The 26,770-nt window shown below is 51.5% G+C and overlaps 1 protein-coding gene across 1 annotated transcript in view; it reads left to right on the top strand.

Annotated features, from left to right (window-relative positions):
* Positions 1–25,050, top strand: part of SAMD4A (sterile alpha motif domain containing 4A) — a 108,657-nt gene extending 83,607 nt beyond the window's left edge. The window contains 11 exon segments of the mRNA XM_051621155.1: positions 5,069–5,332; positions 10,122–10,231; positions 10,860–10,946; positions 13,651–13,884; positions 13,886–13,949; positions 15,418–15,503; positions 17,456–17,574; positions 19,984–20,185; positions 20,481–20,607; positions 22,628–22,711; positions 24,796–25,050. Of these exon segments, the coding sequence (XP_051477115.1) occupies positions 5,069–5,332; positions 10,122–10,231; positions 10,860–10,946; positions 13,651–13,884; positions 13,886–13,949; positions 15,418–15,503; positions 17,456–17,574; positions 19,984–20,185; positions 20,481–20,607; positions 22,628–22,711; positions 24,796–24,824 (1,406 nt within the window). The 3' untranslated portion in view covers positions 24,825–25,050.
* Positions 25,051–26,770: the final 1,720 nt, after the last annotated feature.

The following is a 26,770-nucleotide window of genomic DNA, read 5'->3' as shown; positions in this document are numbered from 1 at the left end:
TCAAAGAGGAAGAGAGAAGAAAAAAATAACCCAGCTTCACAGGGAAAGCATTTGGAGCCTCAAAGTTTCTCCAAGCATGTTACCATGCCTGCCAGCCAGGCTGGAGTTCGGTCCATGATGAAGCTGGTTCTGCCTAGGGATGTGGTGGCCCCACAGGGATGCTTCTCACTGTGTCAAGCTGATGGTTTCGTGGTCGCCATTGCTCTTTCTCCATCCTCTTTAATTTTTAATTTTCCCCTAGAAATGTGAAGCCCAGCTTTTTTTGAAGCCTGAGAGGGCTTCAGCAGCACCTCCTGCACCTCAGCACCCTCGACTCCAGGTTATTTATCACATTCTTCCCTAGGATGCAAAACATCCCAAGCTCATCTCAAAGGTGTTCCATTGAGCATCATCTGCTGGCTTGCAGCTGATCCCAATCCAGAGGCCACGAGGAGCTTTCTTGCAAGGAAACACAGTCTGGCATGGGCTGTGCACAACTCCTGTGGCTGTTCAGAACCACGGCATAGAAGTGATGCCAGTTGATGAGGACCATGATCTGCTCTGGCCCCCATCCCATCAGATACCCAGGTGGAAGGAGCTGGGCCAGGCAGTGCCTTTGCAGAGCCTACTGGTGGGTCCCTGGGGAGCAGGTGGCTCTTGCACTGCCCAAATGAGCCTCTGGTGGGCAGGAAAACACTTTAAACCAGAAGTGGGACACACTGAAAAGTCCTAAGGGATCCATGTGCCAGCGTGGCTTGCACTTTGGAGTGGTGGTTTCCTCTCTTTGTTTGTCCAGCTCCCACCACCACAGCACTCAGAAGGCAGGCGTGCCTCTGGCTGCCTCCTGGAACCTTATCTTAGCCCAGAAGAATATATTAGATTTCCTTTTTAAATTGAAGCTTAATATTCTTATAATAATCATAATTTTAAAAGAGGCTTGAGTGTATGGCTGTAAACTCACACTCTGTTTTCTTCTGCTGAAGTTAAAGCACATGTGGACCATTTATTTCAGCAAGAAACTGAGTAAGTGACTTGTCCTGATGGGAAGTTCCAGCTTGGCCATCAGCAGCCCCAGATCCACCTTGGACCATCCAAAAAACCACACAGGGTTGTCAAAAGCAGGGAAGGACCTACACTGACCTGATACTTGGCAAACCTTTAGCTACACCTTCTGTTTCAAGAAAACAAGGCCATAAGCACAGGCTGCAGCATTAATTAAATCAATGAAATGGCATTAAATATGCACCTTCATTAATCTCCTTTCTGAGAGTTGTAAGTTAAAAGAGGGGGAGGTGTGTGCACACCAGGCTGGTGCTAACCTGGGGTTTGCAGACTTCTTAAGCCTCAGTGCTGATGGAAACTGGTAAGAGGGTCTTCAAGATACCATCTTGCTCACCAGTGTCTGTTACAGCCAGAAAAGCTTTTAACTTAGGCCAGTCCTAAGAGCTCTTAAATAATCAGTGTCTGGTACCAAGAGTGGGTTGGTTGCAAAGAGCTGGTGACTTTTGCTGCTTGTAACATCCTTTGCAGATGTGAAGTTGTGTGAATTGACCCAGAATTTGGTAGAGATGCTCTTGGTTTAGTAAAACATGGTCTGTTGGACTCCGGCGTTGCGTTGTCTCGGGGAGAGAAGAGGAACTAGGTTTTGTATCTTGCACTGGATGATTTCTGCTTGTTCCTGGCTGTCCTGCAGAGTTCATTATTTCTCCTCCAGCTGACACCAGTGTCTAATTAGGGAATGTAAAATGAAGGTGGAAGAGCAGCAGTTTGCAAGGGTATTGCAGCTCAGGAAGGAGTCTGGGCTGGATTTAAGCCCAAAAATACCCTCTAGATGGCAAGATTTTGGTGAAGAGAGGATGGCTTCAACATTGCAGGGTACGAGAGGGAGGACTAGTGGAGCAGCTCTTCACCTCCTGAAAGGGGGCAATCGGCTCCTGTCCTCTTTGCCTGTTCCCCTGCATCTCTCATTCATCCAAAGAGCACAAAGATTTCCTAACCCAGAGTTTTCCCTACAACAAATTCAGGATGGCTCTGTCCCCTCAGGCCATGCACTCAGAGCTGGGGACAGCAGGCACAGAAAGGGCTCTGGCCAGTGCCACTGTGGTGCTCAGCCCTGCTGATGCATTTCAACTGATTTATCAGTCTTTTCCCATACTTCCCCCTGTTATTTTTTATTTTTTTTTAATGCTAAATATTGTTTTTCTCCTGGGAGAGTAGTAGGACAACTCCAGGGCCCTGTTGTGGTGTTGCTTTTAGGGTACAATTGCAAAGCCAAGAGGTGAAATAGCTTGGCCAAGACTTTCTTAAATCCATCCATTTCCACCTCAGGATGCACCACAACTTCAGGAAACACGACATAGCTCTGAAAACAATCCCAGGTCCTCAATGACATCCTTTTCTGCCAGGAGACTTCTGGAAGATGTTTCTAGAGTTATTTAATGGGCAGGGAGTAAATTATTCACATAAACATCTCCCTGCTCCCCTGCATGGCATTAGTGTTACATGCCAGGAGAGGAAAGTGTTTTCAGAAGCAGGAACAATTTAGATTTTGCAGAAACCCACAGGTTTTTGGCCTCAACCATCAGCTGCATGTGGCACCAGCTGCTTTTTACAGGTGCTTAATAAATGCAAGCGAGCTCTGCTGTGTTTTTCTCTCCCCTCCTTTTATAACCCCACTACTTGCTCATTTTCATTCCTCTTCTGGTCAGCAGAGATGGCTTTGATGGTGGGTTTTCCCCCAGGCTTTAGCTGGGAATTAAACCCAGCTTAACTTTTACAGCACAGTACACCTGGCTGGGGGTTTTCCACCAAGCCTCATTTATATTAGGAAATAACACATGGAGGAGCCATGAGTAGCTTTGATTAAACTCCTGCCAGTGGGAAAAGGGGGGTAGGGAGTTTTGTGTTGGAGCTTTAGGAGGAAAAGCAACAAAAGTTATTACTTTCCCCAGGATTTTTTAGCTTCTTTTTTTTAAAAAAGATTTAAGAAATTCTGTTTTGAAAGAAAAACTGAAGTTTTTGCCTCACTCTTAGATGGGCTGGAAGGTCATTTTAACTCCTCTACCCTCAAATTTCCCTGGAGCAGAAAATGTGCTTTTCATTTCATCTCCCCCACGCTGAAGCTTAGAGCTGCTCATGTGGAGAAGTCAGTGTCTTTCTGCAGAATTTGCTCTTCTCTCCAGAAACGAGTCCTTGTTAGCAGGGCAGTGCAGATGTGCTGTGAGCCATCCTGCTCTGAAGCCCACCTCTCTACCAGGGGTGTGTTACAAACAGGGGTCTTGGCTTGGGTTTGATGCAGACCACAAAGGCCCTTCCTGAGGTGCTGGATCCACAACCTGTCCCAGTGACCCCAGCTGAGCCATGGATAAATCCAAAGAGGTTTTTTCGGGGCTCAGTTACCAGAAAATGGCCCTCATGAACTTCAACTAATTTCATTAAGAGTAACTGCAATAACACATTAACCACATGTTTTACAGCCTAAATCCCTACATTAAAATACATTAAGTGCATTTATGGTTTAACCAGCAGCTTAGTGACTTTGAGAATGATGGGATTTAATTTTGTTCAGCCAACAGACCCATCTTTTCATCTATTTTTCATTATAGGAAACAAAGATAACTTGTCCATGTCCATCTTTTCCTCTAAATACCATGTATTATCCCTAGTAACCAACAGACCTGAGCAAAAGACAATCTAAATCTTTAAGGAGATAACTGAGAATAAATGAGACAGTGTAGAAGAAGAGCAATGAAAAATGGACACCATTCAGTAAAAATTGTATTTAAAAATCTATTCAAGTTGCAACACTTCTCCCCAGCAGTGTCAGGAAATCTATGATTTGGAGTTTTTTAATACATTAGCCTACAAAAGGTGTATTTCTGTGTTTGACTGAAAGGCAAGTCAGTACCTACCCACTGTAAAGCCTTTCTCAAGGAATAACTCCAACTTGCAGGAGCTGGTGCATCACTTTTTTCATAGTAGTGTTAAAAGTTATTTATTAAAAACAAATTGAACTTGGTGGTATCCAAATTCTACCCAGGAAATGCAAACCTGTCTGCAACTGGGAAGGAAAAAATAAATCTGAAGCTTTCCAGAGATCATTTCAGGGGGGGGGATCCAGCCTCACCTCTTTGGCAAGGGTGTATTTTCACCATTGCTTTGGGTGTTTGCTTTTGTGGAGGTTTAAAAGGCCAAGTACTTGGAAGCCCACCTGATGGTGGGGTGGTCTGATTGCTGACGAGAGCTCAACTAGGTGCAGGGTCTTGGTAGGACTCAACAAGGCTTAGTTATTTCTATGGATGAAGAGTTCCTCTGTGATGATGTTAGGCAGGTGTGTAAATGCTTGTGCTTCAGGGAGAAAGCCAAGTCCTAACCCAGAGGGAGAGACAGGAGCTTCCCCTGGGTCTGTGCAGCAACATTCCCATCCTGGGGATCTTTATGCCTTTCCCAGAAAGGTAGCAGGTTTGGATGATTTTAGTGGGGCAAGTTTCATGGTCTCAGTGTAGTCATAGAATCACTGAATGGTTTTGGGTTGGAAGGAACCTTAAAGATCATCTAGTTCCACGCCCCTGGCATGGACAGAGACACCTCCCACTAACCAGGTGGCTCCAAGTCCCATCTAGTGGCATGAAAATTCCCATTGCACCAGCAGCAGTGACTTCCCTGCGGGAAGCTCAGGTTTGCTGTCAGTACATGACTCCACACGGTGAAAACCTCCAGAGCTGCTCCATTTTTTCATCTTTTTTTTTTTCTTCTTCTTTTTTTCATTTTTTGTCCCTAGGGATGCAGTCCATGCAGCACCTTCAGCACCGTAGCTCCTGTAACCCCATCTCCTTGCAGGTGTTCCCATCCCCTTTGCTTGCCAGGAGGCAAAGCCAGGAGCTCAGGGTAGGGCTTGGGCAGCCCCAGGCACTGCAAAGCCACCAGCAAGGCACCCTGGCCAACCAACATCCATTTGATTTCATTCAAATTTTTTTTGATACCTTTTTGGGGGGCTCATCCCGGGCCGTGAGTGGGGGAATAACCTCTTTGATTTGATTTTTTTTATTATTATTATTTTTATTTTACTTTTTTTTTTTTTTTTTTCCAGTTCTCTCAGGCCAGACACACCACAGCCCTTTGAAACGCTCTGTGTCCCTTACCCCACCCATGAATGTGCCAAACCAACCTCTAGGACATGGATGGATGTCTCATGAGGACTTACGAGCTAGAGGACCCCAGTGCATCCCTTCTGATCATGCCCCCCTGTCTCCACAAAGCAGTGTAGCCTCTTCGGGAAGTGGTGGGAGTGAACATTTAGAAGATCAGCCTTCTGCTCGTAACACATTCCAGGAGGAAGGGAGTGGGATGAAAGGTGAGTGAAAAAAAAAAACCAAAAACACAAAACAACACCAAACCAGATGCCTTCCCCCCACCCCAACTCATCCATCCATCCCCAGCACCCAGAGGCAGGAGGGGAAAAGCCATTTTCCTGGCAGCACGGGGCTCAGTTTGTGGTTTTTGGGAGAGAGTTTTCATGACCAGATGGGGCTTTTTGGGCGTTTCTTCCCACTTCAGGAATGTAGGTTTAGGGAAATAACTTAGGTTGTCTTCTAAGCAGCAGCTGTTCCTGGTCTGACATCTTCCAGTTGGGTCCCAGTGGGCTGGTTTTGCCCCCAAAAATCCTGCAAGCTGCCAGCTTTCCAGCAAGCTGGATTTTTATTCCCTAGCCTGGGGCTCTTGGCTGCGAGTGGTGCTCTCTTCTCTCCTCTTCTCTTTCTTTTCCACTACAGTGAAAAATAGCTTAGCATGAATTTAGCAACTCACATGTGATTTGTCATTGTGGTGTTTGGTACCTACCAAGTCTTTGGAGAATTTTTGGGTTAGGGTGCTTGTTTGCAGTGAATTTATCCTGTGCGTTTCAGCTGGTTTTTTTCCCATTTCCACCTGCATTTCACAGAGATTTGAACTATAAAGATACATAATCCTGTTGGTAAGTGAGGCAGAAACGAAACCCCCGTTGCTGCAGTCAAAGCTGGAGAGCAAACTCGAGGCTGTAGAGGGATAAATGGATAAAAACTGGGCAGATATTCCAGTGAACAGACAAAACGAGTGAAAATGAACCCACAGCTATCGGGGTCTGATTTAAACAATTGCACTTTTCATTAATGCAAAGCAACTCTCTTGTGTAGAGACAGGTGATGTGTCAGAATAAGGAAATAACCATATTTTTTAAATAGTCACAGAGTTTGATTTTATTCTAATTACATGCACAGCTAGAGGTCCATCAGTCTCTGTACTGTGGAGTTGTGTTTGGCTTGGCACTGTGTGACTTGGATCTGCATGAGATAAATGCATGAAAAAACCCCTCCTGGTTCCCCTGTGAGATAGATGCTCTCCCTGGCTGGACCTTGCACTGTGGTGTTGCCCTGGGTTGGGGGCCATGGGCTGGAGATGTGATGGGAGAGTTTTCTGAGCTTGATGGCCTTGCAAAGCCTTTAGCTGTGGTAAGGGTCCCCATGGCTGCCCATGACTGGGGATGGATCAAGGAGACCCTTTCTGGGAGCTGGTGGTGTAGAGGGGTCTGTGTAATGTGGTGTTTCTCCAGGGTTCTGCTGATGGGGCTGGGAGGAGACCACAGGGAGCTAAGCTCCCTGTGATCCACAGCCCCAGGTCTGGGGCCTGCGTGGATGGCAACTTTGCAGTGCAGTGTGATAGATCTGTACAGCCCAGACTGTGACACCCAAAGGCTCTGTTGCCCAGGCAGTCCACAAGCAATAATCAATTATATAAAGTCCACAGATGAAGACAGCCCGTTGCTGCTGCGTGCAGCCCCACCACAGGAGGTGGGTTCTCTTCCCTGGGCCATCCCTTCCTGAGCATCCTCCTTCTCTGGGGGGAGATTTGCAGATATCTAAACCTGCTTCTCCCCATTGCTGAGCTGGCCAGGTTGCTTTTATCCTGCTCTCCAGGAATGTGCAAAGCAGATGTCTGCAGCCTCTGGTGTGGACTGTTGTGTCCTCCCCCCTCCAGTATATTCTCTTCAGGCTGAACTAACCCAGTTTCTTCCAAGGTTTGTTTTTTTTTTTTCTAAACTTGGGGCTGTTCTTGCTTTTCTCCTCTGGGTTTTCTTCCCAGAAAGCCCATGTTTCATTGTAGGTGTGTTGCCCAGAACTGGACTGGGAAGTAGAGCAGAGACTTCCTTGCTGTACAGAGAGACTTGCTTGCCGTGTCCCTCATCGTCCTCAAATGACCCAACCCCCGGGGGCTGCCTGTGGCCCATTGTGTCCCCACAGCTTTCCTGCAAAAAAAAAAACAACAGGGAAGTACTGCCCGTTCCCTGCCCTCGGTTCCTGCTGTCTCTGGTTCCTACAGAAGGGCATAACTTTGTGCATTTTGATTGGGTTGCATCTTCCTCCATCCAGACCAGTCGCACCGTTTGCCAAGTCCCTTCTCTGAATTGCAGCCACGTCTCCCCGAGCGCCTGCAGGCTCTTGTGGTTTGGTGTCACCTGCTTCTCCAGCCAGCTTGCTCCTTCTTTAACACCGTTTGGGATGTTCAGGAGGACAGGGAGGAAACCAGACTCAGGGTGGATCCCCATCTGACGTGGCTTAGCATTTCATCTCCCATAATGTCATCTAGTTCTTTCCATACATCTTCGTACCCTAATGTCACTTGTTTCTCTGCTTTCCTTCTCTTTTCATGCTGAAGGGAAAGTGCCCTTTGGCTTTTTTCCCAGCCCCTGGTTTCTCCAGGAGAAGACAAAGACACTTTGTTGCCATCTGTTCCTGGGGTGCACTGGGAGGAGGGTTTGGGTAGAACTGGGGGTTTCTGCTGGCTTAGCATGGTGCGGATGAGGGCACTTCTGAAGATGTCCTCTATAAATACTGTCCTGTGTACATAGAATCATAGAATCGTTTTAGTTGGAAAAGACCTTTCAGATCATCAAGTCCAACCATTCCCCAGCCCTGCCAAGGCCACCACTGCCCCATGTCCCTCAGCACCACATCTACAGGGCTTGGAAACCCCTCCAGGGATGGGGACTCCACCCCTGCCCTGGGCAGCCTGGGCCAGGGCCTGACAGCCCTTTTGGGGAAGAAATTGTTCCTAATATCCAATCTCAACCTCCCCTGGTGCAATTTGAGGCCGTTTCCTCTTGTTCTGTCACTTTTTCCTTGGGAGAAGAGACCAACCCCCACGTGTATGTATGGTAGGGCCAATTGTTTTCCTTCTAAATTCTTCTAAATTTCCAAGCCAGCCCTGGACAGACATGTGCCAGCTGATCTCCAGCATTTGATGCCTACAGGGGACAGCGCATGTGAGCAGCATCCAAGTTCTGGGTGTGCTGCTCACATCAGACACAGCATTTCCAACAGCCATGCCATGAGAAATTAGCTCCTGGTGATGGGTGATTAAAGAGTGGCTCCATGGGTGGGTTTGACTTTCCAAGGACCATGAAATTGCTTGTGGCTCCAGGTTATCTCTTCCTCATGGGAAGGGGAAAAGCCCCATCACTGTCCTTCTGTGCTGGGGTGGCTTCTTCTCTGCAGCCCACTGCCAGGATTGCCAACCCTGCTGGCAAGGAGGGCTGTAGGACCCCCATAGCTTGCCCAGATTAGGAGATGATCCAGGGAGACTGATGCAAAGGGAGAGAAGAGCTACTCCTGCACTCTGACCTTCTGCAAAGGTTGGAGATGGGCTTTCTACAGGATTTTGTGTCTATGTGAAGTTGCACTTCTCTCTGAAAGTGTCCTTGTGGGCTTTGCCATTGGCACAGACGTGTGCCTAAGGCAGGTGTCCTGAGGGAACATGGAATCAGACTTTTAATGTGTCATTGAAAAAATGAGGTGGTTTTGTGTTAGAATGAAGTTGAGGTTGGAGCTGGCCAGTCCCTGCACTCCCACCTGTGCTGGAGTAGAGGTTTCTGCTCGTAGCTTTTGATGAACTTTCTGTTAATAACGTTTCATTTTTTTTAAGCAGATGAATTTAAGAGGCTCCTTCAGGCAGTTTTAGGACTGTTTAGGATTGCTGCATGTCAGGACTGTCAGAAAACAGCAAAGTTCAGCCCATCCAGGCTTGGTAACTGCGTTGTCCCTGTCTTTGGTGGTAGGTTGGTCACTTTCTGTGCAGCATTTGAGGAACTTCAGTTTCCTCAAAGTGTTGAAGGGCAGGTTGGATGGGGCTTGGAGCAACCTGGTCTAGTGAGAGGTGCCCCTGCCCATGGCAGGGGGGTTGGGACTAGGTGATCCTTAATAAGGTCCCTTGCAACCCAAACCAGTCTGGAATTCTGTGAACTTCATTGACATGCAAATGGTGACCTGTGTCAGAGGACGGAGAGTCTGAGCAAAACACAGCCTTCTGGGGCCATGTTGAGACCAGGAGGATAGAAGTATATTTGGGTGGCCATCCAGCTGGGCACAGAGGTGCCACCCAGCAGGTAATGGCTGGGCAGGAAGAAGTCATTTCAGTTGGTGCATTATGAGGCCCCAAGTCGCCCTTCTGAAGCAGGTTGCAGGACCATCTTTGATGGCACATCGTTTTACCATGCTCAAAAGTAAAAGCTCTTTGTTTCTCTTGAAGCAGCCATTTAAATGTTCAGCACATCCCATCTTTCTTCATGCCACAAATCGATGTCTGCCACCTGCAGAGCAGCCTTTTGCTTGTCCTAAGCTCAACCCCACCATTCCTGGTTTTCCTGAGGAGCTTGCCTGTGTGGTGACACAATGGTGGCTCTCCATGAGGTGTCATGGTTTTAGACAAGTCATTTTGTTAAGCCCGTCTCACTAGGTCTGTATCCACCAAACTTGGTGGGATCCTTTGTCCTGGTTGCAGCAAGCACTGGGACAAACTGGAATGGTTTTATCTTGGGTGTAATGTTGGTTTGAGCAGAGGTGCTTGGATCAGAGAGGCTTCAAGAGCTGGTGGGCTAATTCATGGTTGCTGAGCCACAGAAACCCAAGAGCTGATTCTTCCTACTGTCCATATCCATAGCACTATGTCCTCCAAAGGGTTTGTGAAGTTCAGTAAGGTGTCCAAAGCACAGGTGGGCTGGTGGGGGGCACCTCCTCCACTCCTTGCGTTGCTGTTGAGGTTCTTGCGCGCGGTTAAACGATGTTATGGACTAAACAGGAGCTCTCCTCTGTCTCCTTACCTTTGTGCTGCAGATGTCCCAGCCTGGCTGAAGAGCCTCCGGCTGCACAAGTACGCTGCCCTCTTCTCGCAGATGACATACGAGGAGATGATGGCCCTCACTGAATGCCAACTCGAGGCACAAGTAGGTCCCACGTCGGTCTCCCCGGCGTCAGCCACGGTCCCAGCTCCTGTGCAGTCAGTAGATGAGATGCCTCCAGTGCCTCTTCCTGCAAGACATTTTGTCTGCATGTGGTTGGGAAGCCAGCAGAGAAAGGAAAAACGGGGTCTTGGGGAGTGAAAAAACCCCACGTGGTACCTGAAAAAGACCTTCTCCCAGATTTCTCACTGGAGTCCCAGCAGGAAAATTCCATCGCTGGGAGCTGAGCTTGTGTTTTTTTTCCAGCTGGGATGAAATTCAAGAGTTTCAGGGGCATGGTCTGCAGTACCCAGCTCCTCTACAGTCTGTGGGGTTTTGGTGGCCAGTTGCCACCTTAAGCCTTAAAATTATCCCCACTTCTACGTGTACCTCTACGTTATCCTCAGGATGAAGGGGGCTAGCCAGCACCTTTGCTTCCCCTGTGTGAGAGGTACCGGGGAGGAACAGACGTGCTGGAGATCTTCACCAAGTCCCTAAGTGATTTCCTATCCCCCTGCACTCAGAAATTTGGTCAACTTGGAGCAGCCCTTTTTGTTGAGGGGAGGAAGGATTTGGGCTGACCCTGCTGTCCTCTGGAAATACTCATGCCAGGTTTTGTGCTGTTTTCTTGCAGAACGTTACCAAAGGCGCGAGACACAAAATAGTCATCAGTATCCAAAAGCTAAAAGAAAGACAAAACCTGCTCAAGTCTTTAGAAAGGGTAAGTAATCACAACCACTTGTGTATTTCTTCTTTTTCCAGAAGGCAGGAATTAGTCTTGGGTGGAAGCACCCTTTGGTTATACCTGTGTTTGGGATCTTTTGCAGAGAACTCAGTTGTTGGCTTGGCCATGTCTGAATGGTGTCTCAAACACTTTGGTACCAGAGGCAGGTTTTGTTTGGGGGTGTATTTTGTGGAGCAGCTCCTAATCCACCTCCAGCGTTCAGGCAGCTGGGATGGATATGCCCCCCAGCCCTGCTACAAGCCCTACCAAGCTCCAGGGTGCTTGGAAACACCTGAGCTTTAGGTGGTGGAGGTCACCATCCCAGCACCACTGATGGGAAGGTGGTCACCCATCTGCTGAACCATGGTGAAGGACCAGCTCTAGCCACACAGGCCACCACAGTCCTCTCCTGCTGGAAGATCAGCTGGGCAGAGCTTTTAACCCCTGGTTATCCCTCAGCCACTTGGTTAACTCTCCCATCTCAGTGCCAGTGTCCCTCTCAGGAGACCCCTCCATGCACAGCGTTTCTCACAGGGACCCTCAAGCCCTGCCCCTACCCATCCATTCCCAAAAAGAGGTGGGATTTTCTGGTATCTTGTCAGTTCAAGGACCACTGCACTTCCGTGGAGCATCATATGGGGGATCTGTCCCCAGATAAAAAGCCAGACCCCCACGTCAGTGCCCAAACAGGAATTTCCGTGGAGAACAAATAGAACTTCATTGTCCCTTCCACAAAAGCTTAAGTTCTGCAGAAGTGGCTGTCAGAGGAGCACCAGCACCACAGGCTGGCTGGGAACAGCTCACCCAACCTCCCACTATTTATTATTGCAATATTATATTATATTTAATTGCACTGTCTTCAAGCAGCAACTTGCCAAACCTCCCGCCAGGGGCTTTTAAATACTTCTGTGTTGCTATTTATTGCTGTTTTCCTTAGCTCACTGCCCCACTATTTATTTATAATATGGGATTGTTTTCCTTAGCTCACTGCTCTACTATTTATTTATAATATGGGATTGTACTCAGAGGGTGGCAGGAGCTAATAAAGCCATATTTACCTCCCTATCTTAATAATAATGATGAAATCCAAGAGATTTAAGCCCCTTGGATTGAGTTTGCTTCAGGGATGTGTTTGCCAGGTGATTGCAAAGCCTCTTTCCCTGCTTCTCCACCTGGGGGGTTGAAGTGTGGTGGAGATGGAGTGGGTTCAGCCCAGTTCAGCTGCCACAACCAGCCACGTGTGCTATAAATGCAGGAGATCAGTGGCAGGGGCTGCTTTTGAGCCCTCGTAGGGTGGATTTGGAGTATGGAGTTGTGACCATGTCCCCCTTTGCTGGGACTCAGAGCTGCTTTACTTGGGAGGAGGCACCTGTGGTTTTTCAGGCTTCCAATCCCAATTTTATTTTTTTTTTTGCTAAATGAGAGCATGTGTGGGACTTGATTTCTTTGGCCAGTGTCTCACTCCTAAAGATTGCTGCTTTCTTGGAAAGAGCTGCTCCACCTCTCTCCACCAGTTAACAGAGTAGGATTTTTCTTTCCCAAAAACTGGTGCCCAGCAGACTTGACACCAGTTCTTTGAAAGAAGTGGAGCTGAGATGTCTCAGAGCAAGCTTGGGGTGCAGCAGGAATTAGGGTGAACAACCATTTCAGTGCTTCACCTGGCTCATACACAGCTTGTTCACCCACTTGGGGTCTCTTGCCTGAGCACAGCCAGGACTCATCCCAAAAGCTGACTCTCTCCAGGCAGCATCCCACAAGCCAGACCATTCAGGATGAGCTGTTCTGCTCCAGGCTACACTGAAAAAAAAAATAGAAATGCAAGTATTTCCCATCAGTGGGAGGAGGATCTGGCTGTAGACGAGGAGTTCTTGATCCACCTTATTACCAAGAACAAGGCAGGGGTTGTACCAAAATCCCCCCCCTCCCGGGTGAACCTCTCCCAGCATCTCCAAGTTGAATATTTTTGCTATAGGGATAAAACTTCACTTGCAGCCTTTGGTTGCCCCTCCTGCCTCTGACCACAAGCCATCCTGTTACCCTTGAAATCCTCCCTTTCCTCTCTCCCCCAGTGTGGATGGGAACATCCCCCTTTCCCTACTGCAGGATGGGCTCCTGGGCATCCCAGCCTGGTCCTGCAGTGGTCCCAGGGCATAAGGATGCTACAGCAATCTCTTTGGGGCAGAGCAGTTACAGAGAGCCCAGCTTGAAGGTGTTGCTGGAAACTGGGGTCAAACCCACCATTAAAAAATTTAATTCCCAGTAACTAGAGCTGAAATGTAGAATTTGTGGGATTGCTGGGGAAGGAGCAAGATACTTGCTGGTCTGGGCATTGAAATCTCTCAGGCTCAGTCACTCTCATGGGGTTTGCGTCTCCCTTGTGGAAACTTGGAAACGCTGTTGCTGGATTGTCACTGGTTTTGGGTCCCAGGGGTTCACAGGGCTTGTTTATCTCAGAGGATTCAGGTCTGAACATGTCCATGGATGATCAGGCACAGTCCCTGCAGCAGCAGCTCCACGCTCCCCTGGTTTAAGCAAAAAGACTGGATGAATGAAGTACAGTGGTTGAACAGGAGCTGAAACTGGGTCCTGGAGGCAGCAGCCTTGCTGGGGGTGGCCTGGGGGGCAGCAGGGGCCTGGTTTGTAGCTGATGTCCCGTTGTCCCTGCAGAGACAAACCCTCTTCTCACCTCTTGCATCCGCAGGACATCCTGGAAGGTGGCAACTTGCGTGTCCCGCTGCAGGAGCTACACCAAATGATCCTCACCCCCATCAAAGCCTACTCTTCCCAAAACTCCAGCACGGAGGAGCACAGCCGGGATGCTGACTCCCATCACCCCTCCTCCCTGATGGGCTCTGACAGCCAAGGCTCGGACTGCAAGGACTCGGCAGCAGCAGGGGGGCTGCAGCAGCACCATTTGCCAGGATGCGAGGGAGAGTCGGGGGGGGGCCCCTTTACCTGAAGGTGACCTGCCAGGACAGTTCACCAGAGTGATGGGGAAAGGTGAGCTGCTGTCACTTCTCCTTGGTGTCCTGGCTAGGGAGACCTGCTTTGGGGCAGAGTGTGTGTGATGGCAGGGCTGGCACCAGCTTTTCCCTGAGCTCCTGCAAGCCACAGTCCTTGAGGGGGATGATTTTTTGAGGCCCCCACCATGCCATGGTAAGAGTGTGGGTGGGGAGGTGGGCAGCAAGGGGACAGGCTGCCTGCGCCAGGTCAGGGTAGATAGCCATCCTCTGCCTGCCCCAGATCAGGGCAGACAGCATCCTCTGCCTGCCCCAGGTGGACAGCATCCTTCCCTTTCCCCTTCAGAGCCCTGGGAACATCCCACCAGTCCAGAGATGTTTTCAGCAGCATCCCTGGGACATGCACTTTTTTGAGGGGGAGAGTAGCACTAGTGCATGGGCTTGGCCTAAGCTGTCCTGAGTGCAAGTTGGCCAGGTCCAAGCCCTTCTTAAAGCCCCAGTTTAGGTGGACATCCAAAATACTGCAGTGCCATCCCATGCCTGGTGCAGGATGCACAGCTTTGCATCACGATTAACGCACTGGGAGGTGCACGGGCGTGATGCGAGTGGGACAGACACCCTGTGCCATGTGCAAGGCTCTTGGAGCACATCTGTGTGAGCTTGGGTGTGTCCTAACCCCCAGCTGAAGTGTCTGTGCTGGCTGCCTGGAGGGAGATCTCCCTGGGGAAGTGGGGAGGGGCAGGGAGTCTCATCCGCAGGCTCACACAGGAGACCAGGAGCAGAAACTTCCTGGGATGCTGCAAAGAAATATCAGCCCTGTCCCTATTTCAGACCTTTTTTTTTGCAAAAAATAGATGTTTTGTATATAAAAAGTTGTTGTTTGTATATAAAAACTTGTAGATGTGGATTTTCTCACCAGCTGGTTGATTGCATATGCAGACAGATGAGGGTTTGTGGCCCCATTTTAATGAACTTACTAATTTGGTCAATGATAAATGCCTCCATCACGCATGAAGCTGTACGTGGGGGAGAAGCCTTGCCAGGATGAGGTGTCCCTGCCTGGGGCTTAGAGCAGCAGAGACTCGTTTCCCTGTGAACTCATTTCCACTTGCTTTGATGTCTTTAATTCCCAAATTAAATCCATCAGGAAAGGTGCGAATCCGTTTGCAGCAGGGGCAGGTTTTGGCTGTGGGAGCAGGAGCCTGAGCCAGCGGTGCCTTTGGTGCCTTGTAATCAGGAAGAGGGAATAATCCTGCACCCCTTACTTGCTCAGCTCTAATTTTGGTGGCTCCAGTGGTGTTCTCTGGATTTACACCACCATAATGGAGAAGAAAATCTGGTCCTAAATATAGGACAGGGGGGCAGGAATTGGGGAAGGGCATTTCTTCTCGCTGATGAGAAGACCTGCTCATGGCATAAGGGAAAAAGGATGTCCAAGGCATTTGTTGGACCCCTCAGACCCCAGGTCAGTCTCCCCATGCCCTTGTTTCTTCTCTTGTTTGTTCCAGTGTGCACACAACTTCTAGTTTCCCGCCCCGACGAGGAGAATATAAGTTCCTATTTACAGCTCATAGACAAATGTCTAATCCATGAGGTGAGTCGTGACAGATCATCTAAAACTGTTGTTCTCATCGCTTAGAAACTGTTTCCAAAGCGTCTGTTGATGTAAACCTTTTGCTTTCTAACACAAATATTTTTGGGGGGTATTAATAGTAATTCTGACAGAAAAGGGCTGGAGTGGATGGTAGCTCCAAGATGGAAATGGTGTTCCTCCCTTAAGTACCAGGTCCTGGACCTGGGAAATTCATCTGGCAGTTGGATGAAAGAAAAATCCCAGGATGAGCATGTGATCCCTTGGGATTGTCACCTGCTGGTTCACAGCACATGGTCTTGGGGTTTTGCAACAGGGGCATCTGCTTCTGCTCCTGCTGGATCTGCCTGTGGCAGGTGATGGCTTGGGATGGCAGGGCTCTGGCATGCTCCTGCCTGGTGGCAGGGAGGGATGGCTGGCATTCCGAGTGTCCAGCAGTGTTTTGTCCCCGTGCCTGCTGCACCTGGAGGAACAAGCTGCTTCTCATCACCTGCCCATATGGCTAAGGACAGGAGGGGGCTGCACAGCCTCTCCTAGGAGCTGCAGGCTTTAAACGTTCCTCAGCTGTTTGGTTATAGAAAAAAAATAAGTTGTCAAAGCACAGAAGAATTTCTCCTGGAGGGGGCTGGTGGCTGCAGACCCCAACGTGTGCTGCAGACCCCAACGTGTGCTGCAGACACGGGGAAGAGGAGGGGGGCAGCTCACAGCCCCCCACACCTGAAACCAGTGCCCAGTGTTTGTGTAAAGGTTTGATCTGCATAGCTCTGCAGGGCCAAACACGGGGCATCTGGAGTCGGGGTGGAAGAGTTGGATAGCAGGCAAAAAGCAAGTGCTACAATGTCTTTTTTTGAACCTCTGCTGACCCTTGGTGGGGTTCCAGGGTGTTCTGCTGGCAGTGCCTGCAGTGTCACCAGGCCCCTTACACTGGGGGTGGTGGAACCTGCTGTTGGGGTTTGCTGCAGGACAGGTTCAGAGATGTGGGTATGGCTTTCTTGGAGCTTGGAAATGGTGCCTGGACTTTCTGGATGGCCAAGCAGGGCATCACTGGGGGAGCAGAGATGTGAAGAGAGGAGTGAGGCTGGTGGGAGCAGCTGCCCAAGGCTGGAGAGCAAAGCCGGGAAGATGCAGAGCTGCAGAGGGGGGCTTGTTTTCCCGCAGCCCCCAGGAGGGATATGGTGACCCAGTGTCACCCCACCAGTGCCAGCCTGTGTCCCAAGACCAGCCATGTGCATCAGCGCCAGGAGAGAGTGGATCCTCCAGAGGGTGCTTTGGAGCAATCAAGTCAGGCACTAATTAGCCTCCAAATTGTCCTCCATTGGTACAGAGACATTTGGTGTCTAAAGTTGGTGGTGGTGGGCATGTGATGTCCCTGTAACCCACAGTGCCTGCATGGAGGTCCAGGGTGTTTTGGGGGAGGGTTGGTCCCCTGCATGGGTGACCTTTCCCGGGAGCCTGGGTGGGTGATGCGGCTGATCCCAGGAGGCTGTTGGTGTCTGTAGTAGAGCCCAGCCCCAAGCAGCAGGATGCAGGATGCCATGGAGCAGCTCTGCTTTCCAAACCCCAGCAGCATTTTCTAGAGCCACGTCCAGGTGACAAGTACCACCACCCAGCAGGGACCAACCATCAAACCCCACAGGGGGATGGGCTCACACCCCAGAAGCTCGGAGGGGTACCAGGAAGTTTTGGGAAGACCTGCTCTGCCCAGGGGGTTGGGCAGCCTCAGGAGCAGAGCTGGCCTATCCCTCTGGGATGCAGGGAACATTCCTGGAGCATTTCCTCCACCTGAGATGAGTTAAATCCTCAAGAGAGACCAGACTTTTCCTCTGGATGGGGCTCAACTCGTGCCTCCAGCTGCTTTTCTTCACAGTGCAACCACATACTCAGCCCTGCTCGCTTTGTCCAGAAAGATATTCATACATTTCCTATTTTTTCTCTTCTTTTTTTTTTTTGGACAGGCGTTTACAGAGATCCAGAAGAAGCGGCTGCTGTCATGGAAACAGCAGGTGCAGAAACTCTTTCGGTCTTTCCCTCGGAAATCCCTGCTGGAGCTGTCAGGCTATCGGCAGCAGAGGAGGTACGACAGCCTTTGGGGAGGGAGGGATGCAGCAGCTGGAGCATCTCGAGTGGGACCCAGCAGGGAGGGACAGACCCTGCTGGGTCCAGAGCCACGATTGAGGAGGGAGGAGGTTTGGAAAAGCTTTGGCAACAAAACCCTTCCTGGCGTTGGCTGGGAATGGGGAGCAGGAGTCTGTTTGCCTGTGTGGTCGGCACCTGTCCCACAGATTCCCACCACGTCTCCCTGGCTCCCAACCCGGCACTTCCCAGCTGTGCAGCCTATCCCAGCCCCTACTGCTGCCCTTTGCTAGTTACCTCAGTGCTGGAATGTCACCAAAAAGCCCTCAACTGGCAAAAAAAACCCAACAGGCTTGAAGCCTGCAGAGGGTGCAGAGCCAGCAGAAGGCTGGGTGGGGGTGTGTGGTCAACACCATGCTCAGTTCCTCAGTGATGCTGGATTTTGGATGATCCTGGAAAGCATTGGGGTTGTGGCAAAATGAGATATTCTTAGATCGGGTTTAACAACAATATGAGCCTTCTGTTTTATTCTACTAGGACTGTTTTATTGCAGTCTTATGCAAGTTCTTTTTTTTTTCTCTGAAGAAAACATTTTGGAGATAACTGGGGGCATTGGGACAGCCGGGATGTGAGTTCAGAAGGAATGAGTGCAGAGCCAGAGTGTTCCCTGATGGAGTAAGATGAAATATTTTGGAATGGAAGAGCAACTGTTTTCAGTGTTCACGGAAGGATCAGTAGCAGGATAGACCAGAGCAAAGCTTTTGGTGGACCTCCTTGGTCTGGGCCATCACCCATGCTGACCCCAGGCATGAGGTGGGGCTGCCAGCTCAAAATGGTCCCAGTCCCTTTTTCCGGGGGCTGCCCAGGATGCACTTCAGTTTCCTTACTGCTCTTGGGTGGTTTGCATTTTGCTTTCCTTCTGCTCCAGGAAAGGTCCAGGTGAGGAAGGAGCACGTGGCCAGTCTTGTTTTTCTCATGGAGATTCAGTGGCAAGAGCATTTTTTTGGACAAGGTCTAAAGAAACCCCGTAGTGTTCCTGCCTAGTAAATTCACCCAGCTTTGGGGTCCCAGCAGTCTGATGTCATTTGAAGCATGTTTGCACAAGCAGGAGAGAATGAGGGCTGGGAGGGAGGTGAGCTGAAACATCTGGGAGGGTGATGAAGTGCTGGGGAAGAGCAGGGGGGGGATCTGGGGGAGTAAAAACTGTGGGTGTGCAGGGAGCTCCTGCCCTGGGCTGTGCTGGGGCCTGGTGACCACACTGCAGTCCTGCTGCCCAGCCAATGGGGGAGAGGCACCAAGCCAACCCTGAGCAGCCAGGAGCCCCACACTGTGTGTTTTTCCAAGGATTACCTGGTTGGTTTTGTGTCATTCCTCTGGTTTTAAATTCAAAAACACAGGTGGTGAGGGATGCTGGCGTGTCAGACCCTCCCTCCAAGAAGGAAAGATGGTTTAGTGTCCTGAGGTCACAATTTCAGGACATTTTGGCTGCATGATCTTGGGTCCAGAGGGTTTTGCTAAGATCACAGGGAGCTGGATGAAGTTTTGCTGTGCAGAGACAGGAGCAGGCGTAGAGTCAGTCCCACATCTGCAGGAATGTGTCCTTCACTCAGCTCCTCACTAGGAAATCTTGGACTTGTTAGGTTATTTTAGCCAAGTTTTCCAGAACTTGAGAAGTCTCAGACTGGACTTTGTTCATAAAAATTAACCTTGTGGAAGGGGAAAAGGTCTGGCCCTTCAAGCATCCCCAGTAAAGAAAACCCAACAACATGAGCTGAACCTTTATGAGACACTAAAGAATCCAGACGTAAGAGATTTCTTTTGTACAGCTCAAGAGCTTTAAGTAAAAAACCCAGGACATCAGGCACAAGAGGCTCCAGTGCCCAGGGAATCACCTCTGATTTTCTGGCTTGCATTTATGACCAGGTTCATTTTGCAGGAGTCAAATAAAAATTAAAAAAAAATTTTAAAAGTTAATTTGAGAGCTGCAGAAGGGAGGGAGGGCGACTGGCAGGTGGGAAGAAGAAAGGATGCTTCTGGTGGATGCCCAAACCTCCTCCTTCCTGCTGCACATGCAGGGTGGAGGAATATCCTCAGTGGGCAGGAGCAGAGCTTCCAGTGAACCCGTGGCTGTGGGATGGACATGGGTGGCAGGATTGGTCCGGGACATGGTGTGACAGGATTGGTCTGGGACATGGAGTGACAGGATCAGTCTGGGACAGTGACAAGCATTGATCTGGGCCCTGGGGTGACAACATTAGTCCGGGCCATGGGGTGACAGGCTCAGCCCAGTAGTTCCTGACACCGAGGCACCCTGGGGACGTTTGGCTGTTGGTCTGAGCACACCAGCCCCCTGGCAGGGGGGTCCCCCGGCAGGAGCCCGTCTCTCACCTCCGCGCTCTCTCTCCCGCAGCCGAGGCTTTGGCCAGTCCAACTCGTTGCCGACAGCCGGATCCGCCGGGGCGGGGCTGGGCCGGAGGAACCCCCGCCAGTTCCAGATCCCCTCCCGCAACCTCCCCACGGCCAGACTGGGGCTGCTGGGCCCCAGTGGGCTGCTGGGCACCCCCCAGCGCAGCCCCGCCGCCAGCCCCGCCATCCTCAAGCAAGGCAGACAGGTTGGTCAGTGTTGGCAGCATCTCCAGCTTCTCCATCCCTTTCCCCAGAACCTTCCTTTGCTTTTTCTCCTCTTCACTTACCCAGATTTCCATTTTTTCCCTCCCCTGCTTTTCAAGCCAAGCAAGCAAGAGCCATTCATTCTCCTCCGTGCAGCTGGGTGCAGGAAAAGGGACTGGAAAAGGGGGCAAACCGGGAGGTGGAGGAGGGAAAGAGGAGGCCAAACGGGTTGTAAACACGTGGCCCAGAGGCCTCCATTTGACATCTCACCCCTCCTTTTGGGTTTGCTTCCCACAGAACCTCTGGTTTGCCAACCCTGGGGGCAGCAACAGCATGCCCAGCCGCAGCCACAGCTCCGTGCAAAGGACGCGCTCGCTGCCGGTCCACACCTCCCCGCAGACCATGCTGATGTTCCAGCAGCCAGGTAGGAACCAGAGCTTTGGTGGTTGTCGGGAGTTTTTTTTCACCAAAAAAGGCAGTAGCTCTTCCATCACCTTCTTTTGCTCTCATAGGATCGTTAAGGTTGGAAAAGACCTTAAAGATCATCTAGTTCCAACCCCCCTGCCATGAGCAGGGAACCTCACCATGTAGAATCATTAAGGTTGGAAGGGACCTTAAAGATCATCTAGTTCCAACCCCCCTGCCATGAGCAGGGAACCCTGCCACCTGGAATCATTAAGGTTGGAAGGGACCTTAAAGATCAATGGATGTGGAAGCCCAGAGAGACCACGGGGGAAATTCTCTTTGCAGTGCATGTGAAGGGAGATGTTGCTGTGTCGGTGCTTCCTTCCCAAGCACCACAAAGATGTTCCTGTCCGTAGGAGCATCTTCTGATTCACGAGGATTCCTGCTGAACCTGAACCCTGAGCCTGGAGCATCTTTCCCCTGAGGACATTCATGCCTTTTTCCCCTCTCCTCTAGTGGGAGGTGTCCCTGTCTACACAGGGGAGTTGGAACTAGATGATCTTCAAGTTCCCTTCCAACCCAAACCATCTCTGATTCTGTGTTTTTATCATTTCACTGGCTTTTAAATGTGCCTTTTCTTACCATAACATTTCATACCATGGGATGGGGGTGTTACACCCCCCCCCCCCCCCAGTAAACCAAGCCTCATCCATAAGCTTCTGCCATGGTTTCAGCTCAGCAGCTCCCCTGGCATCATGTGCCTGTGCTGTTTTAGCTGCACAGTTTGGGCAGCAAATGTCCTGTACAGCAAAAGCAGCGTCTGTTCCCGGGTTATCGATCAAACACCAGGACAAGGGCACGTTTCTGCAGGCTCTGGGAGAGGATGAATAGGTTTCTCTTTGCCTCTTAGCCTGCAGTGAATGAGGCGTAGGAGGATCAGGGAGCCAAAGATGTGGACTGAGGCGTGAGGAAAATAAGCAATAATGTGATGCTGGGCTCCCAAGCTACCTTTTGGCAGGATCTCAGCCCTCCTGGATCTTATCCCACGGTCCTGAGAGCCAGTGGAAAGCAGGAGGGGTCATCCTGTGGTAGCAAAAGCTTTATTTGCAGCTTCTGGTGCAGAGGAGAGTGATGTTTTGGTGTTGTGTGGGTCAGGCCAGGGCCTTGCAGCACAGCAGACTTCGTGTGTCCCCCCCTTTTTTTTTTGTGCTTACCCCCCCAGGGATGTAGCAGGAGGGCTGTGGGTGGCCAAGTGAGCCATGGAGAAGCCAGAGGGCAGCTCTGCTGGTCTGTGCCACCATCCCATGTCTGAAGCACTAACCCTGCCTGCACAGGCAGCACCTGACCCTGCTGGATTCATAGGGAGGATTTTTGCACGTCCTGAGCAAGTGAAGAGCTTGGGGGGGGTCCCCTCTGCCCCACCCCCACACCCTCAGCATCTCTAACCAGCACCTGAACCCCTCATTTCCACCCCCCTTCTGGTACCAGGCTGGTGAACCCCTGGATTTACCCCTTAGCAATCAGAAGCAGGGACCATTTCTGCAAACACCTCCTGCCAGAGGTGATTGCACTGGGAAGCCAAGCATGGCCAGACACACCCATGGAATCATAGAATCCCAGACTGGTTTGGGTTGGAAGGAGCCTTCAAGATCGTCTAGTTCCAACACCTCTGCCATGAGCAAGGACATCTCCCACTAGACCAGGTTGCTTCAAGCCACATCCAACACTGCCAGGGATGGGGCAGCCACAGCTTCTCTGGGCAACCTGGGCCAGGGTCTCACCACCCTCACAGCAAAGAACTTCTTCCCAATATCTCATCTAAATCTCCCCTCTTTTAGCTTAAAGCTGTTCCCCCCTCATCCTATCACTCCATGCCCTTATAAAAAGTCCCTCCCCAGAAGGTCCTATGTGGTCAGACCTTCCTGGGTCATCTTCAGTTGGTTTTCTACCCCCTGTGTGCCCATGCCAGTGGCAGCAGAGTGGGCAGAGTCCCCTGAGAGATCCCCTGACCAAGGTCTTCTGTCCCTTTGTCCCCTCAGAGTTCCAGGTGCCGGTGACTGAACCTGACATCAACAACAGGCTGGAGTCCCTGTGCCTGAGCATGACGGAGCACGCGCTCAGCGGTGAGCACTCCCTCCTCCTGGGGCTCTTCCAGCACGTCCACGCCACCTCCTCCGAGCCCCCCGGCACCTGCCCCCTGCCCCCCAAAACCTGGGACAGGCTGTGGCTGTGAGGGGACGGGATGGTGGCAGGGCTGGATGCAGGGATGCTCCCGGGGATGCTCCCGAGGGGAGTCAGGTGGGGACAGCAGCTTCTCTCGGCAAAGCTGCCGGGGCAGAGGGGTAAAACCAAAGGCAGGGACGAGTGCAGTCCATGCTTATTAGCCACTAGTTAGCTTGCTAATAATAATTAGCATTAGCTTGCTAGTTTGTTATTAGTTCTCAGAAAATCCCTTGCTACCAGAGTGCTCGAATGGGGTCACAGGCTGGGGGAGGGTTTTATCCTCCTGCCACCCGTGAGCCCCGTTTGGCCGGGAGGGTGCGGGAGCCCCAAGGCACAGGGGGTCAGACCCTGCTGGGGGCTGTGCTGGCTCCTGGCTCCTGCCTGGGGCAGCTGTGGGTGCCAGCCCCGGCGGGTGGATTCGTGGGCACGGGGAGGGAGCAGGACCAGGTGGAAAAACCAGCCTGGGAAGATGGAAAAGGCAGCGGGATGGAGAGGCCGACGCAGCAAGACGCAGCGGCTCCAGCAGCGCCCGGTGCCCCTCGCCGGCCCCCCGGGAAGGAAGGATGACGCCCCGTGGTGGGACGAGCGCGGCCACCAAGCAGCGCCCAGACCCTCCCCAGTATCCAGCTGGGGTCTCGTCCCTGGACTGCATCGGATGGCTGGTGGACAGGAGACCTTCGGGGAGGATGGTGCCGCTGGGATCCCACCTCCCTGCAGCCGTGTGACAGCCCGTCCCGGGGACAGGGACACCGGAGCAAGGACTGGAAGAGGCAGCAGGGCCCTGGCAGCACCACAGCCACATCCCTGGCCGGGAAAACAAGGACACTTCTGTCACCCGAAGCGTTTCTCCAGCGTGTGCCCAGGCGAGGCTTAGCTGTCTTGTTCCTCTGCAAGGGACTGTTCCTCCCAGTTATTTTTTTCTTTCCAGGTCTCATATACCCTGAGCCTCTCCCAACCGGTTGTGCTATAAACAGCTCTTAAAAAAAAAATAAACCTTTCGGGGGAGGAAAAAAAAAACCCAAAAAAAAACAACAAAAAAAAAAAAGGTGTAACAAACCCGTTTGTTTTCAGTCTCAAGGAGGGTTGATGCCCCCGGGGGTTGTGGAACAGGAATGCTCGTGTTTGGGGGCTGCCCTGGGAGCTGCACCCTCTCCCCACCCCCTCTGTTGCTCTCCATCCCAGGGATGGAGGTTTGGGATGGGGAATTGGGAGCTGGGGGAGGGCTGGAGGGTTGGGGTGTTGATTTCTGGCCCCAGATGAGCTGCTGGTGCACTGGGGGGTGGAGGAGAGGGGGCTGCTGGTTGGGGGGTTGTTTGTTCTGCTTTGGGATTGGTCGTGGACCCCCCTACTCCGGGGATCGGGGCTGTGGCTGGATCCATCCCTGCTGTTGTGGGACACTGGGGACTGGGGCACGGGGGAGGCAGAAACAACGCCGGGGGTTTGGGTTTTTTCCTCCCATGGTTTTTCGATGGAAGAAGATTGTGCATTGTCTGCGACACAGGCATTACAGGGCTGGGTTAGCTGGGGGGGCAAGGCAGCCCCCAGGATGGTTTCCATCCCTGTTTTCCCCATTCCTGGTCATGAACTTGTCCCACCATAGGGGTGTCCCCGACTCAACGCCCAGGTTGTGGCAAGACCCAGCTGCCCTGAAACCCCCTCTGCTCCTGGGAAAGGTGCTGTGAGGACGTGGCAGAGGGCCTGGACTGGTGTTGGGATGGTGACTGAGGAGGGGTTGGGGGGCTGCTGTGGGATGGGGACAAACAGTGACACAGAGGCACTGCCAGAGTGTTGACATCCCTAAAACCCTTCTGTGACCCGCTGGGGAAGTGGGGTTGGTCCCGTTGGGGGCACGGGCTGTGGGTGGTGGGGGCGGGGGGGTGGTGCTCTGGTGGTCCATCCTCCTTCCCTGTCTCAGAGGTCCTGGTGCAACGTGGGCAGCTGCTCTCTGGGGCTGTTCCTGAAGCTCTTTTCCTCCTGCTTGCAGATGGTGTTGACCGAACCTCCACGATCTAGAAGGCGTCGCAACGGGGACGCTGGCTGGGACAACAACTGCTGCGGGTCCAGCGGCGAGGTCGGGGCTTGCAGGGAGCCTCAGTGATAGCTTGCATCCTTCCTCCTCTCTCCTGTCTTTCTCTCTTGCTCTCTCTCTCTCTTTCTCTCTCTCTCTCTCTCTCTCTTTCCTGTTTTAATTTTTGTGAATGTGTAGATTGTCCTTGTGAACATATCATTAGACTTGGAATTTGTGTTGTCATTTATTACATCCATGCTGGGGTATTGGGGGGGGGGGGAGGGAGGGATGGGGTGGGCAAAAAAAAACAAAACAAAACAAAAAAAAGGCAAAAAAAATCCACGAGGATGATGAAGAAGCATGGGGAGGGGGTGGGAGGGGACACAGGTAGCAGGAGAGTGCTGACAACGGAGGGAGCACTGTGGGCAAACCCTGCTTCTGGATGAGGATATGAATGAGTATTGAGTATCACGCGGGTGTGTGTGACCAAAAAAAAACCCTCTGGGGAGGATTTGCCTGTCCCACCAGGGGCTTTGGGGGCTGCTGGTCCCACCCCTTGAGTTCTGCTGCAGTCAGGCATGGACTGGCCTGGTGAGCCCAGATTTTAAAAAATAATATTAATAATTATAATAATAATAACCACCCCCAAATTTCCTTTATTTAGCCAAGAGCACCTGCTGTTTGGAGGCAGCGTTGTGCACAGGGCAGTGGAGGGGTGTGGGGATGTGGGGGGGACATCTCGCCCAGTGGAGGGTCCTGGGGGATGTTGGTAAAGTGGGGGGGGGGGATGCTGGGTGAGTTTTGGTGTCTTGTGCCTGCGTAGGTACCAGGAAGGTCGCTGCATCTTGGCTTTACACATCTGCCCACCACCCCTCCAGCCTGTGTCCAGTTCTGGGGCTCCCCAGTTCAAGAGAGACAGGAAAGACAGGGATCTACTGGAGAGAGTCCAGCAGAGGTTGTGAGGATGGTTAAGGGACTTGAACATCTCTCCTGTGAATAAAGGCTGAAAGAAATGGGGCTGTTAAGTCTTGAGAAGGCTGAGTGGGGATGTTATTAATGCCTAGAAATATCTGAGGGCTGGGTGTCAAGAGGAAGGGGCCAGTCTTTTTTGGTGGTGCCCTGTGATAGGACAAGGAACAATGGGTATAAGCTAGGCCGTAGGAAGTTCCACCTCAACGTGGGGACAAACTTCTTTACTGTGAGGGTGACGGAGCCCTGGGACAGGCTGCCCAGAGAGGTTGTGGAGTTTCATTCTCTGGAGACATTCAAAAATCTGCCCGGATGTGTTCCTGTGTGACCTGCCCTGGGTGATTCTGCTTTGGCAGGGGGGTTGGACTAGATGATCTCTAGAGGTCCCTTCCAACCCCAACCATTCTATGATTCTATGCAGCCAAAACCCCAGCAGCGAGGGGCTTTTCCCCCCCCCCTCATGAGGGATGAAGGAGCCAGCGTGTGATTTTTATCAAGCCAAATAAAACCCGACCTCCAAAGGCCACCGGGGGCCTTTGGGCCCACCAGGGCCCTGCTCTTTTGGGCCATGAAAACGTGTGCCACGGGTGGCAGTAGCTCGGTGGCCTCCTGGGCTGCTGCCTAGAGCAGAGAGGTCCCTTTTTTCCGAGGGCGTTCCAGTGGGCAAACCTCACGTGGTGCCCCGCTTGAAAACCAGGGTCAGAAAAATCCATGCCCATGGGGATGCCCGGCATAGCGCCGGCCTCACTGCTCCCTGTCCTCTGGTGGGCTAAGAATATATTGGAAATTAATGCATGGGGGTGGTGGTGGGGGGGGGGGTTGGAATTGCAGCAACATTCCCCGCAGGAGCTCAGCCGGGAGCAACGGGAGCAGGGCTGAAGGGGGGGAGTGAGGGAGAACCTGGACCAGCGGTGATGGGAGATGTGTCAACCCATTTGCCATGCAGCATTTTTAAGTCATTTTCATTTAAAAAAAAAAAGTG

The sequence above is a fragment of the Apus apus genome, chromosome 5, assembly GCF_020740795.1.
Source record: "Apus apus isolate bApuApu2 chromosome 5, bApuApu2.pri.cur, whole genome shotgun sequence".
Classification (NCBI taxonomy): domain Eukaryota; kingdom Metazoa; phylum Chordata; class Aves; order Apodiformes; family Apodidae; genus Apus; species Apus apus.
The sequence above is the reverse complement of the archived record's forward strand: the minus strand, read 5'-3'. Positions and strand labels throughout refer to the sequence as shown.